The 18,170-nt window shown below is 47.6% G+C and overlaps 1 protein-coding gene across 4 annotated transcripts in view; it reads right to left on the bottom strand.

The window, feature by feature from the left end:
- Window positions 1-696: 696 nt before the first annotated feature.
- Window positions 697-18,170, bottom strand: part of LOC138163863 (transmembrane protein 263-like) — a 384,530-nt gene continuing 367,056 nt past the window's right edge. For all 4 annotated transcript variants that reach the window (XM_069091486.1, XM_069091485.1, XM_069091487.1 and 1 more), the window contains one exon: window positions 697-2,894. In XM_069091486.1, the coding sequence (XP_068947587.1) occupies window positions 2,602-2,894 (293 nt within the window). In that variant the 3' untranslated portion in view covers window positions 697-2,601. The remainder of the gene's footprint in view (window positions 2,895-18,170) is intronic.

The following is an 18,170-nucleotide window of genomic DNA, read 5'->3' as shown; positions in this document are numbered from 1 at the left end:
CTCCCCAGTTTCACCAGTCATTGCTGCCTTTGTCCTTTAGGGTCAAGCAGAAAAAGGCTAAGTACTTCCCCATAGAGTTATTGAGTGATTTTCAGTCATGTTCGACTCTTTGTGATCCCATTTGGGATTTTCTTGGCAAAGATACTGGAGTGGTTCGTCATTTCCTCCTCCAGTTCATTTTACAGATGAGGAAACTGGACTTGCCCAGGGTCTCACAGCTAGTAAGTATCTGAGGTGAGATTTGAACTCAGGAAGATGAGTCTTCCTGATTCCTGGAATAGAGCTCTCTTCATGGCGCCACCTCACTGCCTCCTTTATGACAACCCTCCAAATATATCAGCACAGTGATAATGGGACCTCTCCCTGCTCTTACCCCCATCTTCTCTTCTACAGACTAAACACCATCAATTCTTTCAAGTGATCTTCACACACCATGGTCTTGATCTCAGGGCCTTCCATCATCTTGGCTACCCTTCCTAAAAAGTGGGACTCAGGTCCCAGCAGAGCACCCCAGGACAATCACTGCCCTCATTCTGGATGCCCAGTGTGGCCAGGCTTCTTAACAGAGTTGCTTTTCAAGCTGTTGCCTCATCCTAGATACTGGGGCTCAATGAGAAAGGACTGCGCTTCCTGGTCATTGCTGTTCTTTGTCCAGGCCACCATCTTTGAATAACATAGAGCACAATTCCAAAGATCCTCAGCTTCAAACTTTATTGTTATTAAAATTACATGGATGCTTCCCCCCCACCCCAACACAAGGCCATGGGATATTTCCCAGAATTCCCATTACTGCCCCCTTTTCTGGGCTGAGAGGGGGAAGAGCAGATCCCCTTGGGCTTAGGGCTTTGATCTGTTCCTCTGAGTGCTCTGGAGAACCTGAAGGGACAAGAAGAAGGCTGTTGGCCAGCTCCAGAGAAGGCCTCTCACCTGAGCTAGGTCCCACCATAGGTGGGCAGCTCTTTCCTCCTGCAAGCTTGAACTTTGAATTAGAGCTTCATGGGTGAAAAGATGGAGAGGAAGGACTAACTTGGGGAGGGGGTTTGGTTTAGGCATGGGTAGGACTGGCTGACATCTGATGTTCTTCCAGCTCTGGGATTCTACATGACTTGGTTGGTGGGACCATCTCTGAGCAGGAGGCTGGGAGAACCTCATGATGCCCAGGTCACGGGGATGGCCTCTTAGGGGTGATATTCCTGTGTGATGTCTGGGGGGAGGATTAGGGTGGTTCAGGTGTCAAGCTCGGCTGCTCCTCTTCCCTCCTCCCCAGCTCTCCATAGGTCACCAGACAAATGCCTGAATCCCTTCTGAGATTGTCCAACCTTGTCCACTGGTCCAAGGTGAGCCAGAGGAGGCAGGATAAAGATAGCCATGAAGAGGTCATTTCTACTGGTCCCCTAGTGACTAGGGACCACACCTTCAATGTGACTGGTCTTGACCTGGCAGAAAGGGTCAGCCTTCCCCTCCCCACCCCCGGTCTCTCACTCCACTCTCCAAAGAATGGCCATTTCTGGGAACCTGGGGGTCATGTCTTGGGCCTCGTTCCTTTGTATTCAGAGGAGGGAGTATCACATTCTAGGACTCAAGCATCAGGGAGAACCCCCTGTCCCTGTGATTAAAGAAACCATGGAGTCTGGAGGCATGCAGACTATGGGGTTGCTGCAACGTGCTTGGCTCCAGTCAGGCAGCAGGCAAAGATGAGCACAGTCACTGTGGCATGGCAGGGGGGGCACTGGCCTGGGAGGTAGGACACTTGGGTTCTGGCCCTGGCTCTGCCACTAATTTCATCCAAAGTCATTTCCCAGGTGCCTACCATATGATAGGCACGAGGGACACAAGGACAAAAAATGAGGGAGTCCCTGCCCTTCGAGAGGTGACATTCTATGGGTTGTTTTTCAGATGTGGTCACCCACTGGACCAGCTGGTAGTATTGGGCTCAGCTCAGACCCTAGCCCATCCATGTTTGATGTTCCCATTAAAGGTCATCCTGAGGGGTCAATAGGACTCAGTTTCCCCATATATTCAAATGAGGTTTAGATGATGTCCAGGGTCCTCTGTGTAGTGCTGGAAGTGTAGGAGTCTATACTTGAGTGGTCTCTTTGTTTAGAGTCCACAAGTGGGTTCTAGGGAGAATTGGTCGTACCCATGCTGAAGGAGAAGGAAGCTTTGGCCTTGGTTGGGGGCAAGAACAGTGATGTTTAAGCCAAGTGGGCAGAAGAAGACCCCAGGCTCTGGCTAGCTGTGGTTCTATGGGTTGCTTTTCCAGCTGACCCTGCTCTGTATCAGGACCCCAGTCCCCCTGGTCCCCATAGCTCCCTGAAGGCCACCCTCAGAGGTCCTGGGGTCCTCTGCCTAGTTTGAGAGATGGAGCTTCAGGCTGGGGATGACATCGTGAAAAGCTGTGGCCAAGGTCTGGCCTGAACCTAGCAGGCCTAGGTGGTAGACAGGGAGGGGGAACAGAGGAAACTGCTTCTAGCTGTGGCCTGGGGAGCAATGGACGGGCCAGATGGAAGCCGGGCCCGTCTGTCTGATGAAAGGGAGTCCTGGGGACAGATAAGGTTCTGGCCATGGCCTTCAGCCATGGAGGGGTCTTCCACCCTGAAGTTAATCGGCCTTATCCTTCTTCCTGGTAGTGAAAGGGACTTTCCCGGCAACCGCAGAACCCACAGCTCCTACGCCACTGCTCACGGCTGACACACTGCCCTTCACCAGCCCCATGCCAGCAGTGGGCACCGTGGTCACAGCTGTCTTGGTAAACGCCAGACTCTTGCTCCCCACCCAGGCGACGCCTCCTAGAGTGGCCCCCACGGCCCCCTTGGTGATGCTGAAGAGACCACCTGTCATTCTCCAGATCACCCCTCCTTGCTCTTCCAGAGGCCCAGGGGCTTTTTTCGAATCTGTGGAGAGAAGGAAGAGAGAAGGGCCTGAGCCTATGGACAGACAGGTGAGACCCCTTCATCCATTCGTCCCCTCGTTCTGCAGAACAATCCATCCACAAGCATTTTTTAAAGTCAGTTTTGTACAACAGAGTCAGAGGACCCAGGTTCAAATCCTGTCTCTGTTGCTTCAGAGTGGGGCAGGGGGCTCAGTTCTAGAGAAGTATTGTGGCAGAGCGGATAGGGAGGTGGTCTCAAAGTCAGAGCCCTGCCTCTGACATCACCAGTCACCGTGATCCCTCTTCTACCTGATGAAGACATTGAGGCCCAGACACTTGTCCAGAGTCATAGGACATTGAGGAGTTAGGGTTTGAACCCAGCTCTGCCCTCTCCCTAACAGGTAAGCCCCCTGAAGGCAGGGCCAGTCTCACTTTTGTATCTGTAATCCCATCACCTAGGACTGGGAGTGTTTGATGGATCTTTGCTGAACTGATTAAACCCCAGTTCTTGGCCTTCTATACAGTGAGGTATGGCAGATTTGGAGTCAAGGGACCTGTTTCTCACATCCTGGCTGGCACCTCGCAGGACCGTCATGAGTTAAGCACGTCATAGATCTTAGAGAATTGCAGAAGTGAGGCTGGAGTAGTCTTGTGCCCATTATCAGTGAACCCTGGCCTGGATTTTAATCCAAGCAAATGGTGGTGAGGTATGGGCTCTGGGAACCCCCCTTGGACTCTGATTAAACTGTCTTATTTGATGAGGCATTTGCATGAGGCCATAAGCCTTACACAGTGGCTGGGCCAGACCTCTGTTATGAGACTTCCTACCCTTGAGCCTATCAGAATATCAATCCACCCTTGAACTGGCCTAGCCCACCATTGTCTGTAGTCTCCAGCTACCTCCCACCCTTAATCACTCATGGACCTCATTAACTCCTCCTGAAGACCCTCCCCAAACTCCTCTTCTAGACCACCCTAGATTCCTCCCACAGCTTTCTGTATGTAAGACCCCATCTTGTCTCCATGTGTGTGAGAGCACTATAGGATGACCTAGCAAAGACTTAATTCTGTGTCTAATACAAGCGAACTTTTAATAAACTTTACTTTTCTTAGGCTGAGAAAACGTGAGTCGAATTCATTCGGCGGGACCCAGTAGGTTGGTATTAACCCTCTTTATGGGTAACCTCTTCATTGGATCAACAAACAATAGGCATTTATCAAGTTCCTGCTACAGAAATAGATGATGAAGCCTCTCTGGGCCTCAGTTTCCTCATCTGTAAAAGTAGGAGATTCCACTAGATGGCCTCTGAGGTTCCTTCCCTCTGTTTTCTTTCTGTGTCCAGAACCCTGGACAATCTGGTGCTCTGTGAGCCTCCATCAGGGCCCTCAGCCCTGCTTCATCTCTTTAACCCCAAGCAGGAGGGAGGAGGCATGTGCCCAGTTTCCATGCCACTGTGAAGTAGAAAGTGATTGCACCATCTTGCTGTTGTCCTGCCAAGGCCCACAAGTCCCCAGGAATGGGGCTGGCTCCATCCCGTATTTGTATTCAGGAGAAGCAGATTGGCTCAGTTGGTGAGCTCTTCTAATGAGGCCAAGGTCATGGGTTTGTCCCTCCAAAGGCCAGTTACCTTTTACCAAGAAAGGTTTATTCCATAGGCATAGGCTAAATTCAGGCTCAGGCAGCATTCTTATCCCCATCCGTGTCTTAAGAAATTCAACAGACAAGCATTTATTAAGCATCTACTGTGTGTCAGGCATTGTGCTACCCATTGGGGGGTATGGAGGCAAAAACCTCAAAGGGCTTATGTTCTACCCAAGGAGGAGATAAGCAAGTACACAGTATATCAAATCAACAGAAAGTTATATCAAGGGGAGGGAGAGCTGTGGTCATGGAGGGAGGTGGTGGCACTTTTGAAGGCAGCCTGGCTTTCCAAGAGGCAGATAGATATGAGGGTGGGAAGAATGCATTCTGGCCCCGGGGCGCCTGGCTGTGCAAAGCATAAAGGTGGGAGATGGCGTGTCCTGTATGGGGAACTGGAATGGACAAGGCCTGGAGAATGATAAGGAGTTAACCTAGAGAGACCAGAGGGCCCCAAACTAGGCCCTCTGACTCCGGTCCCTGGCCACAGATGGAGCCTTGATCAGTGTGGTTTCATGGAAAGAGCGTCAGATCTGGAGTCAGAGGGCCTTGGTTCGAATCTGCCCCCTACTTGTCATATGATACTCAGCAAGTCTCAGCTCTAAATCCTTTCTTCATGTCATCACTGGTTCCTGCCTGGAAGACAAGATTCATGCTTTCCATTTCCTCCCTCTGGGGACTCCCTTGGGGGCCCACCTTCAGAAAAGGCCCGAAATACTGAAGTTACTGATCTCCCTGGGGATCCAGAGACTCCACAGATTTCAGAGGGAGGGGATCCATGAACTTGATGAGGGGAAAACCCACCCCACACTTACATTACTTTTGGATTCTTTTTTAATCTTATGTGTTTCATTTTGTGCATTTAAAAATATACTCTATGGCACATAGTTAAGAACCCTTACCTCAAATAATCCAGCCCTCCTCCCCTCCCCCATCCCCTGGCTGGCTTGTCTCTGGTCATTCACTATAGCCATCATCTTGGCCAAAGACTGCCCCCTGGCCCATGCTGCAGATCCTAATCTTATGATTGGCCACAAACTTAGGGATGGGCCTGACACTGATCACAGACCAGCCCCTCCTCACACTGGCCTAAGTGTGACCACCTTACCCTTCATCACAGAATGCTCCCCACTCTGCATCATCCCCCCCCTTCTTCAAGTCGGGGCCCTCAGGCCCTTCCTAGATCTCGTCCTCTCAGCAGCTCACCGTCCCCAGGAAAGCAATAAATCCCTGGGTGAGATAAGACCTGGGATTTACAGCAGCAGGTCAGCAGCTCAGATGATACAGCAGAGAAATCATTCTAGTACGGCCCCAGAAGAGCCCAGATAAGAGCAGAGGCAAGGGAAGGCCAGTAGCACATCCAGTGGGTCCGAGAAAGTCATTGAAAAGGAAAGAAGCAGCCGAGTCCTGGAGATATGATGGGGAACAACAGCAGCTTGCGTGTGTACCCTTTCTGAGGTCTGCAAAGTACCTTCTGAGTAACAGTCTGCTGGGGGGTGGGTGGAAGTATCATTAGTCTCATTTAACTGATGAGGAAACCAAGGCACATGGACACTTATTGACTTGCCCATGTTCACTCAGCTGCTGAGTGTCCAAAGCCAGACTAGAATCTATGTCTTCTGTCTTGAGGCCAAACCCCCCAGTCACCCCACCACTCAGCCTCTTAGATTCATGGGGGTTCTAAGCCCGAAGTCTGTGAACTTTAACAAAATATATATTTGTGTAACTATTTCAATATAAACGTTTTCTTTTGTAATCTATGGATTTTGCTTCATGCTTTTAAAATGTGATTCTGAGAAGAGGTCCATAGCTTCACTAGACTTCCAAAGGGGTGCAGGACAAAGAAAAAGGTGAAGAATCCCTGTTTTAGAGGAACCAGGAAGTGTCAGGTAACAAACATTTATTAGGTATCTATCATAGGTACCTACTAGGCTAAAGGCTGGGGATACAAATAAAGGCAAAAAAAATTCCTTGTTCCCAGGGAGCTCGTTATCTATTGGGAAAACTTGTCTCTGTAAATACCTCCCAACAAACACATCAAAGCCTAAGCTTTCATTACTAAGGCAGGACACCTTCCATTCCACACTGAGAGATCAGGCTTATAAAGCAAATACCCCTGGGAGAGAGAAGAGCTGATGCCTCCAATTTATGCTCTGTAGTCTCTCCTGGGCACTCACCAGCACCTGGCAATCCTTTCAGGTTTCCCTGATTGACTTCCACCGCTTGCCCCACAATGGGGGTTCCAACCTCTTCTTGAATCCTCCACTTCCCAACGGTCTCTCCACAGAGTCCCTGACTTTGGCTTTACTGAGGAAAGCAAGGGCATCTGTCCTGAGCTCTGTCTTCACCACCACTCCAAACTCAAGACCCCACTTTGTCATTCTCCATTTTTGTGTCTTTTGCTCCAGTTTCTGAAAAGTCATCTTTTCTTCTTATTGGCACCAATTCTGCTTAGCTTGTGTGTCCTTTTCACAGTCAAATTCTTAGAAAGACTCTTCCTTGCTTGTTACCTTTCTTTCTCCTCCTTATTCTCACTTGCCTATTTCTATTGAGGATCTACCTACCATTCTCTAGTCACCAAGACTGGCGATTTCAGAATCACTCCTGATTCTCCTCTCTTCCTCACTCTCCATATTTAGTCCCCTGTCTGGTCTGTCTTCACAATATCACTCACATGTGTTCCCTTTGCCCATATCTCTGGAACAGCCTCTCAATTCGTTTCCCTACTCTGAATCTCTCTCCTCTCCAGTCTACCTCCAGAACAGCTACCTAATAATCTTCTTAAAGCCCAGGTCTCATTGTATCACTCCCTTCTTCAAAAATCTTCAATAGCTCCCTATTGTCTTTACACATACAACTGGCTCTACCCTGCCTCACATCATTTCCCTTCATAAATTTTATGTGCCAGACATATCAGAATTGTAGATGTTTCAACACAGGTACCGTCTCCTCTAGGGAGTCTTTGTTCATCTATCCTCCTTCTCACACCCTCCTTCCTTCCGGGGCCAAGTGGTCTTTCCCCTCAGATTTCTCTGTTCTGTCTGTCTCTGTTTCTCTGCCCCTCTCTGTCTCTGTCTGCTTCTCTGTCTCTCTCTCCTGGGTACCATTTTTTTGGTATTTATCTTTCTTCTTATTTGATTTAAATTTCTTGAGAAAGATCTGTGCTCAGTCTACCTTCTTATCCCCAGTTCTCTAATAGGCCCTTAATAAAATTTAGTTGAGGACCCGACAGCTGTATTTCAAAGGCTGTCATGTAGAAGATGATTAGACTCTGCTTGGTCCTAGAGGGCAAGGCAAGCACCAAAAGGCAGAAGTTAGAGGGAGGTAGATATAAAGGAAAACTTTCTCATCAGGAGAATTTCCTCCACGTGGCCTGGCCTGCTTTGGAAGGTGGGGGGTTTCCCATCCACAGGGACTTCAAGTAGGAGCAGACTGACCATTTTCGGTGGATGTCAGGGCGGGGATTTCCATTCAGGTCCTGTTTGGACTAGGTGACCTCTGAGGTCTCCACTGGCTTTCCTAGGTAAGATATTCTGAGAATTGTTCCTCCCTGTAACCCAAGGCACAGGCTAGGCAGATGGCCAAGGGCAGGAGATCAGCCCGGGGCTACGGAGGAGAACAAAGCTAACCAGAGCCCTAGACCTTGGCCTCATTAGCTCCATCTGACTGTGTTAACCAGAGGCATAGGCCTTTATGTTGGCTGATTCAGGAAGGGAGGGGCATGTAAAATTTGGGAAGGGGGTTGGGAGAAAGGCTGAGAGAGGCAGTGAGGCTGGCACTTCTGGGTAAAATCCAGGGAATAGAGAATCTCTCCACCCCTCCTTCAAAGTCCCCATTCCAACTTTCTACCTCTCCCTCCCACCCCAACAGCGAGCTCCATTCTGCTGCTTCAGCAACATTCTTTGCTTCTTCTCACTGTTGCTAAGGCAACCACATGTCCTGGGTACAGTGGGACAGCCCTTGGATGCTTGAGGATGTGAAGGCCTGAGGTTTCAAAAGCAGTGATGGAGTCTCTTGGGACACTCCTGGGATCATCCGATTTAGCAAGCCATGCTGCCATCCACGTAGATTTAGAACAGGAAGGAGCCCTGAAGGTCATCTGGTTCAACCTTTTCCTTGGGGAAACAGACCCAGAAAGGTTGCATGTGACACTAAGGGCACAGAGCTGGTCAGTAGAAGAGCCAGGATAGAACCTGGGTCTTCTGACTCAAAAGTCAACACGCTTTTCACTGTCTCATTAAAGTTGGATCATCTAGTCCAAGCCTGTCCTCTTCACAAATGAGAAAACTAAACTAGAAGTTGCCTATAGCCACACAGATAACAGCAGCCACTCCCACTTTAGGGCTTCCAGGTTTACCGAGGGCTTTAATCCTACAAAGCAGGTAGTATAAATTCCCATTTTATAATCCCTCCCATTTTAGAGATGAGGAAACTGAGATTTAGGGAAAGGAAGTGACTTGTTCACAGTCGCACAGCTAGTAAGCCTCAGGACCATGTGTCATGTGTTCTTCCTGCCTCTCTTACCTGACAGGGGAAGATTGGAATTAAAGGGAATAGAATGAGGAAGACGTAGCCAACTTAGGCCTTTTGTTATTTCTACCACCTCCCACTGCCCCTATAGAGAATCACAGAATTTTAGAGAGGGGAGAGACTCAGATGCCATGTGGTCCAGCTCAGTCCCCAAAGGAGTCTCTATGATAGCCACTGAAGAGTGTCTAGCCAGGCTTTGCTTGAAGATTCCCAAGCAGGGGGGGGGGGGGGGATCTACTGCCTCTTTTTTTGGGAGGCAATCAGGGTTAAGTGACTTGCCCAGGGTCACAAGTTAGTATGTGTCAGAGGTAGCATTAAAATCCAAGCCTTCCTCACTCCAAGTTCACTCTGTCCCCAACATCCTATCCCTGCTGTCCTCATTTTATCAATGTCCTTTCTAAAATGTGAGAACGATACTGCAGCAATGGTCTGACACCATGGTAACCTAATGAGGCATCTCTGCAGGGGGTAGGTTGGCAGCCCAGCTGTTCTTCCTCCCTAAACCCCAGCCATTGGCATCTCAAGACACTCTCCTTGCCAGGCTCTGAGCCTTTAAGACAGTTCAAAAAATATTTCCGAGGGTCTTGAGACATCTTATTCTTTGTGTCCTCAGTGGGAGCAGGGTCACAAACTGGGAATATGTTAGGCCCTGAAAGGGTTTTGGGTTGAAAATATCCTCTTCCTAATTATAACAATAGCTGATATTTATTGAGTATGTTTTTATGTTCTCTGCTTGCATTCTTCTCATCAGGTCTTCTTCTGACACCTTATCACATGGCCCAGAGGTGAACTTGGGTTCTCTAAGGTTGAGGAGGCTGTCCTCAAGCTCTGGCAGATGCTACCAAGCTGGAGTGGCTTAGCAATAGCTTCTTGTGCCTGACAGACTGCAAGGAAGCTCCACACCAGAATGCCCTTCCATTGCTGTTCACAGAAACCCATGCAACCGTCCAGTAAGGGGTAGAGGGGCCATGCATGCTCTGTGTCATGGAGAATGCCCTCACACAGAAGCAGTCAAGGAACCTGGGAATACTGAAGTTAATGGACATCATCCCTGTTTTCCAGTGTAACCAGACCCACCCAAACCTGGGATGTTTTGTATGCTGCTGCTGCAGAGGCAAGAGACGTGTCTCCTAATTGGTGGAGAGAGTGCTGAGTCTCACAGGAAGCGGAGTGTCTGAGAGAGGGGTGGGGTTGGTGCAAGAATTTCTCAAGAGAGAAATGTGAGGTTCCAGACATTCTTCAGGAGAGAAAGAAAGATTCTGGAAGCTGCAGACACATGGGGAGCTTGAGCTGAGCACAGTATCTGGTACAGAACAGATGCTCAATACAAGCTTATTGGATTGAATGGAGTATTTTACATTAGGGAATAAGCATTTATTGAATGCCTACTATGTGCCAGGTGCTATGCGAAGTGTTTTACACACATGATCTCATTTGATAATTTCATAATTGAACGATCCCTGACTTTTCTTGGAAACATGCATTCCTCTTTTGAACACCAGTATTCTCCCAATGATGCATATGAAAATCTCAGTCCCTGAATGATCAGAATTGTGGAGGGTTCAAAGGGCAATGGGGAGATGCATGGTGGTTGTGAGGGGGCTGCACCTTGTGCAGATAAGAGGGCGCGTGAAGGATACCACCCAGGAAAGGCATGCTAGGAAAGGGAGGAGGGGAAGGCAGCTAACGAGCACAGAGGATAACAGATGGACAGCTCCGCTATGGTGTTAGCCCATAGAATGTAAAGAAACCGAGAGGAAGGCTTTGAGGAGATCCCCTGTTGGGGATTTAAGGAAGGTCAAGAACAAGAACCGAATAGGATGAGAAGGTTGCAATCTGCACTAGTGAACCCATTGTGAGGTTCAGCCAAATATGTACCATTTAACCAGCTTTTTTTACATACATGATTTCCTTTAAGTCTCACAACATAATCATGCTGAATTTACAGATGAGAGGAGCCAGGATGCGAAGGCACTTGGGCTCCAGGGTTTCTGTAAGGATTTGGTGGAGGTCACAGACAGCTTGTCTCTCCTGTTAGAATCTAAGTCCCTTAGAAGTAAGAATTGCTTCATTCTTTGTGCCGGCACATCGTAGGCTCTTAATAAATGCTTGTAGGTTGACTGACAAAGGCACAGGGTTTAGGGAACTTACCCAGAAGTCTTAAGAAGGGTTTCTCCCTATTGAGAAGTATGCTAGTTTACAGAAAAGCCCTCCCCCCTCCATGGGTCAAGTCAAACTCCTGTGATGATGAAGCATGTGAGAGTGAGGGAGAGAGCCTGGTCCAGTGCTGCTGCACACTCAGGATGCCTCAGGAATGGGAGAGCAAGGATCCAGACCCCAGGGCCTGAAGTCCCCTCATTCTCCCTTATTGGCTTATCTGTGCTTAGTTTAATCAGTTGGTTCTGCTTTCTCTTTGAATGTGCTGCTCCCCATCTGTGGGTCTCAGATTCCTTATATGTAACACAAAAAGGTTGGAGCTCAAGGTCTAGGGTCCCTCCCAGCCCTGACCTTCTATGTTCTAAGGTTCCTCCCAGTTCTGACATCTCAGCTCTGACATTCCATGTTCTAAGGTCCATCCTATCTCTGACAGTCCATGTTCTAAGGCTTCTCCTTACTCTGACATTCATGTTCTAAGATCCTTTTTAGCTCCAGCATGATCTAACTTCCTTCTAGCTCTTACATTCTGGTCTTTTATAGGAGAAGTCACCTTGTAAAAAACAACTTTTTAAAAGACCACATGTGAAAAATTTGCTTTTAGATCCTGTCTCTGAATCTCAAGACTGGCCTGAAAGGACCAATGGTGAAGCAGCTTCAGCTGCTGTCTCCCAACCCATTCTGAGTCTGAATTTCCCAACTTTTCTGGGCATCCACAGGTAGTGCAGGGTCCTGGCATGTCTGTAGATGGACAGGTCCCCCAATGAGAAGTGACAGGCGGCTCTGTCAGAGTGGTGATGGCCGCCAGAATACATGAACAGTGTCTCTTCAGCTGATCCCATGACAAAGTTCATGCTTGCCTCCTCTATGGGGAACTTGGCAGGTTCTGGGGCTGATGAGTTTGAAGGAGGGGGAGATTGAGTGGTCTTCCAAGGGGGCAGAGATGCCTGGATGTCTTGACAGCAAGGGCTCCAGCAGCCATGGAAGGGCACAGGTCTAATACAAAATCAATAGGTTAGTTAATGAATTGGTCAACAAGTCTTTTTCTGTTGTAAGATCCTTGAGGGCAGGGTCAGGGGCTCTGTATTATTCTTGATATCCCCTTAGAGCCTGGCAAAGATCTTTGTACATAGTAGGTAATCAATACACATTTACTACAGATCTACTCTGTTCAGTGTAAGGAAAGGGGTACAAAGAAGTCTCAGACAGACACTACCCTCAAGGAGGCTTAGAGTGTGTGTGTGTGTGTGTGTGTGTGTGTGTGTGTGTGTGTGTGTGTGTTTGCTGATGAGGAAACCAGAGAGGTAAAATCATCTTCTTGAGGTCCCAGAGATCATAAGTACCAGAGCTGCAATCTGAATCAAGGCCTCTGACTCTATATCCAGTGTTTCCTTCCTTCCTTCCTTCCTTCCTTCCTTCCTTCCTTCCTTCCTTCCTTCCTTCCTTCCTTCCTTCCTTCCTTCCTTCCTTCCTTCCTTCTTTCCTTCCCCTTTACAACCTGGATCCAGCCTATCTTTCTTTTTCCTTAAAGGAGTGGGCACATAAGGAATTCAAAGGGGTTAAGGAAAGAGTGTCCAATAAAAAGTGGAGAAAACTTTTTAAAGAAATTCATTAATTTCTTTAGCTAGCTAGGGACAGAGAGGTCAAAGGAAGGTTTTGTTTTTAGGATACAGAAGCCTTGAGCATTCTGGTAGAGAGGCGGACAGGAACCAGTGGAACAGTAAGGATGGAAGACAGTTGAGAGAAGGGCAAAGTGCTGGAGGAAAGTCCTGGAGAAGACAGCAGAGGAGGGCATTAGCCACTCTCATGACTTGGAAGGACTTCCTTGTGTTGAGGTGAGAGCTTTGTCCCTGTCCCCTAGGATCATCAGGTCCTGGATCTGGAGAAGGAAGGAACCTCAGAGACCAGAACATCCAATCTCCTCATTTTACAGATGGCCTGGAGGTTAAGTGATCAGTCCAAGGTCACTCACATGGCCAGTGGCAGGGCTGGGATCCACACCAGTGTTGACCCAGGTAGCACCTCTGTAGCCCTGTGACTTTGGGTCAGTAACTTTTCCTTAGAATCTCGGTTTCCTCATCCATAGAGGGAGGAGGAGGTTGGGCTAGGTGATGTAGGAGGGAGTGTGGTACTGTGGAAAGTGCACTGACTTTGTAGTTATTTTTAAATATTGTCAAGGACCAGAGAGTGATGCCAGGAAGAGCATGGACCAAGGAGGTGGAATGACTTAGTAGGAAATAATGACAATGGGCTTTTCTCTAAGGCTTTAGAGTTTGCAAAGCTCGTTATAAACAGCATCCCATTAGATCCCCATAACCATCATTTGAAGTAAGTGCTGTTATTATCCTCCATTTTACAAAGGGGGAACCTGAGGCTTCCAGAGGCTTGCTGATAGTCGTGCAACTAGGAAGTATCTGAGATAAGATTTGAACTCAGGTCTTCTAGACTCCAAGGTCAATGCTCCATCCACCAGGCACCAGATGGTCTCCCAAACCTATGATCTATGACTCAAACTCAGTGGTTTTTTTTTCCTACTGCACCATGTTGCCATCTCTAATGGACTCTAGTCCATGCTGCCTGGCCATGGGCAAGTCCTCTTCAATGTTCCTCATCTGCAAACAGAGGACATTGGGCTATTAGTGCTTTTTGAACTCGTGTTTCTCTGATTGTGTAGGGATGCAGGGGGTGGGGGGGGCCGTTGAGGTGTACTGGATGCTGAAATGTGAGTCTTCAGGAGAGCAGTCCTGGGCTGCCCAGAGGGTTTGTGGCTGGAATCATGCATTACCAGGAGCCATCTTTCTATAAGCTCTTAAACAGCTAAAAGTCCCATGGCTATGATGACTTTCTCCCACTTGACTTTTATCCTCTAGGACTGTAGCCAAGAAGCCAGATCCTTTTTCCTGAGCTACAGAGAAATCCCTTGGTCTTTCCACCTGGCTTATTCATGAGCTGTTAGCTTTCCTTTCAAGGGAGACAATCTTAAGAGTCAGGTAAGGAAAGTTCACATGTTCCCCCAAGAAGGTCCAGAGAATTGTGGAATTTACAGCTGAAAGGGACTTAGAGATCACTTTTGGGAACCCCTCCATTTTCCACACAAGGACAGGAATCAAAGGGAGCCCAGGGTCATACAGGTTGTAGATAGCAGAGCTGGCATTTTAACCTGCTGTGATAACAGTGGAAAGAAGGCTAGATTTAGAGATGGTAGTTGATCATAGGCAAGTCATTTTGAATCCTCTGGACAGTGGTCTCTTTATCTAGAAAATGGGGTGGGGGGGTGTTTCAAGGAGATGACTTATTCCCTTCCAGCTCCAAATCTATGAGTCTATCATTCCATGTGCATGACCTCCCTCATGTAATACTTCTGGGCCTCAGTTTCCTTAACAGTAAAATGAAACCTTAGTCTCCTCACCTGTAAAATGAAGGGATTGCACTAGAGGATCTCTAAGGTCCTTTTAGACTCAAAATTTAGGGCCCATGAGCCTATGGCCTTAGGGACAGAACTTAAATTAGGGTTGGGTGACTGGGGCTTTCACCAAAATTTAAAGAATATTGAAAACAATTGCCCTTTAGTAGTATAGAAAGAGGGGAGATTAGCACCCTCCAGTTAGCAAAAATAATTAGTTAAAATGGAAATCTACCAGATGGTCATCACATGGAAGGCGAAGAGTTCACATATCTTTTGTCTTCCCTAAGCCTCTGTAGCAGTCTTTTTGCCCTAGGTGCATTTCATACTACAAGGTCCGCTTCCTGCTCCTTCTGAGGACCTGGGGTGCTGTCAGGGAATCAGGAGCCTACCATCTCACTTGGCCAAGCCTGTATCTCCATGGCTGCCATACTTCTATTTATGTCAGCAATTATGTGGCTTTTACCCACAGTTAATAACCCAGCTTAAGTGATTGGGGGCTAAAACCCTTAACAAACTGGCCGTTAATTTTGTTATCGACCTGGTCCACAGGAATTTTAAAAATAGCCATTAAGAGCCTAGATTGATGAATCATTACCTACAGGGACTACAGGAGGTAGTGTGGTGTAGTGAAGTAAAGCCTCAGAGCCCCAACAACCTGGGTTTGTCTTACTAAGTCACTTCTGTGTCTTAGGTAACTCTCTAAGATTAAGTTGCAGAGACGGGATGACCGGCATTGTTAGAGGGAATTTCCTCTTCTGGGAGTTCCCCATCTCTGTGAAACCAAGGTCTAGTCCCTATCCCTAGTTGTAGTGTGGTAGGGTCATGGATTAGGAAAACTGAGGAGTGTGCATGGAGACCAGTACAGATGGGGGAAAGTCCTCAGCTAGTAAGTTAGGTCCCAGACAAAGATGGGATATCCTTTCTCTCTCTGGACTTGTTACCTCTGAGTTTGAACCTGGTGGGTCTGGATGACAGTTCTATGGCATTGTGGGTATGCTAGACTTGAGCCAGGAAGCCTCAGAGAGAGGACTAAGACTGAGGCGAAGGTTGGAGTTCTCCCCTCTCCCACTCAAGCAATTCTTTTTTCAGGGGACTGGCTCTCTCTCCTCTCAGCAAACAGATACTCAAAAGTCTGGGTTCTAAACTGGCTTTCTATTTTACTGATAACCCACACGATGTGACCATATTTACTCAACCAATACGACACACTTCCTGTACAGTGTCACTTTAGTTCATCCAATGACTCTCAAGGATGTTTCAGTTGACCAAGAACTTTTTGTAGTTAGTTGGAATACCACCAAGTTCTTTCCCAGACTATTATTATTCCCCCCTCGCTTGCTATACTCCCCCATCTTGACCTCTTGGGGAACGAGCACAACTCTACGATTCCTCTTCTTTTTGGTCCCTGGCCTCCTCAAACTACTGAAGGTCTTACTTGGATAAGCCTCTGCCATTCCTCCCACCATCTTCCACCTTTATTTCTACCAATACGCTGCTGAACAAAATGGGAGAAATCATGAAAACATGCTGACTGGGTCTACTACCAATTTACATTATGTAATCTCAAATGAGCCTGAGCTGTGTCAGGACTGATAGTAATTAACTCGCTATCCTACTTACCACAGCATCATTTCCAGACCTTTTTAATCCCTCCCCTCCCCTTCCCTCTCAGCTGAGAACCTTGTTTCATATTTCACTGGAAAAACAGGCCATTTGCCAAGATCTCTCTCTTCTTCCCTTCTCCTTATTTCACATCACTTAGATGTCTTCTGTTATTATTTCCTTCTTTACCTCTCCCATGAAGAGGTGACCCTTCTTCTTGCCAAGGCTAGCCCTTCTAGATGTACAAGTGGTCCCATCCCATCCCATCTTCTCCAAGAGATTGCCTCCTTCATATCCTCATTTTCTCACTAATCTTTCATCTCTCCCTTTTTATTAGGTGTTCCTCACTGCCTACAAACACGATTGGGTCTCCCCCATCTTAAAAAAAAAACCAAACCCTTCATTTGATCTGTCCACACCTGCTAGGTCTGTTCACATATCCCTCCTCCCCTTTGTGAGAGACTCCTTGGGATGGCTGTTTACAACAGACACGTCCACTTTTCCTTTTCACTCTCTCCTTAACTCTCTCCAGTCTGGATCCTGACATTATCATTTATTCTCTCCAAAGTTACCAGTGATCTCTTGAGTGCCAAATCCAATGGCTTTTTCTCAACTCTCATCCTTCCTGAATTCTCTACAGTCATTGACACTGTGGATCATGATCTCGACACTCTCTTCTCTTCAGGTTTTCATGACATTGCTTTCTTCTCATTCTCCCTTGATGAATCTTCATCCACGTCATGGCGCCTAGCAGTGGTTGTTCCCCAAAGCTCTGTCCTGGGCTTTATTCACTTCTCAACTCTCTCCTATCCTCCATTCTCATCTCTAACTGCCTACGAAACCTCTTGAACTGGATGTCCTGTAGACCTCTTACATTCAACGTGCTAAAGACAGAACTCCTCTTTCCTCCCTCTTCCCGCCTCCTCCATTCTCCTAATTTCCTTATTACTGTCAAGGACACCAGCATCATCTCAGTCACCTGGAAGCACAACTGAGGTGCTATCCTTGACTTCTCGCTCTCTCTCACACCACCATATCCAATTTGTTGCCAAGCCCTGCTCACTCTAAATTTGAAATATTCTTCATATATTCTCTCTTCTCTCTGACTCTGCCACCATCCTGGTATACACTCTCATTACCTGGTAACTGAACTATGGCGATAGCCTGCTGGTTGGTTTTCCTGACATATCTCCCTTTTCTCCAGTCTCTCCCCCATTGTGCTGCCAAATTACAACAGGTCTGACCATATTACATCCACTCTACCCTCTTTAAAAAGCTCCAGTGGCTCCATATCGTCTCCAGGATCAAACACAAAATCCTCTATTTGGCATTCAAAGCCCCTCATAACCTCATACCCGCCCTACCCTCCCAGCCCCCCTATACCTTACTCCCCACCCATGTGCTGTGTGATACAATGACACTGGCCTCCTTGGCATTCCTCACATGTGATACTCCATCTGCCAAACCAGGTATTTTCACTGACTGTCTCTTACGCCTTCTCCTCTCTCCCGCCTCATCTCCATCCCCTGACCTTTCTGGCTCCCTTCAGGTCCCAGCTAAAATCCTCCCTTTTACACGATAGTGCCTTTCGCGGGTTAATTATCTCCAACGGATCTTGTCTACACTTTACGCCCATTGCTGTTATTGTTTTTGTCGTTTTGCTTTTTGAATGAGCAATTGGGGTTAAGTGACTTGCCCAAGGTCTCGCGGCTAGTAAGTGTTAAGCATCTGAGGCTGGATTTGAACTCAGGTCATCCTGACTCTAGGACCATTGTTTGCATGTTTTCTCTCCCATTAGACACGGAATTCCTTGAGAGAAGGGACTATTGCCTTTCTTTGTATCCTCCCTGAGCTGAGTGTAGTGACTTACCCAGGGTCACACAGCAAGTTAGTATCCAAGTCATAACTCAACCTAGGTCCTCCTGGGTGTGTCTCGAAGGAAACAGAGGCTCAGAGAAATGATGTGA

Source organism: Petaurus breviceps, unplaced genomic scaffold (genome assembly GCF_028583685.1).
Source record: "Petaurus breviceps papuanus isolate PSGF00001 unplaced genomic scaffold, PetGlider_PUasm1.0 188, whole genome shotgun sequence".
NCBI classification, from domain to species: domain Eukaryota; kingdom Metazoa; phylum Chordata; class Mammalia; order Diprotodontia; family Petauridae; genus Petaurus; species Petaurus breviceps.
Note: the sequence above shows the minus strand (reverse complement) of the source record. Positions and strands in the feature narration are given on the sequence as shown.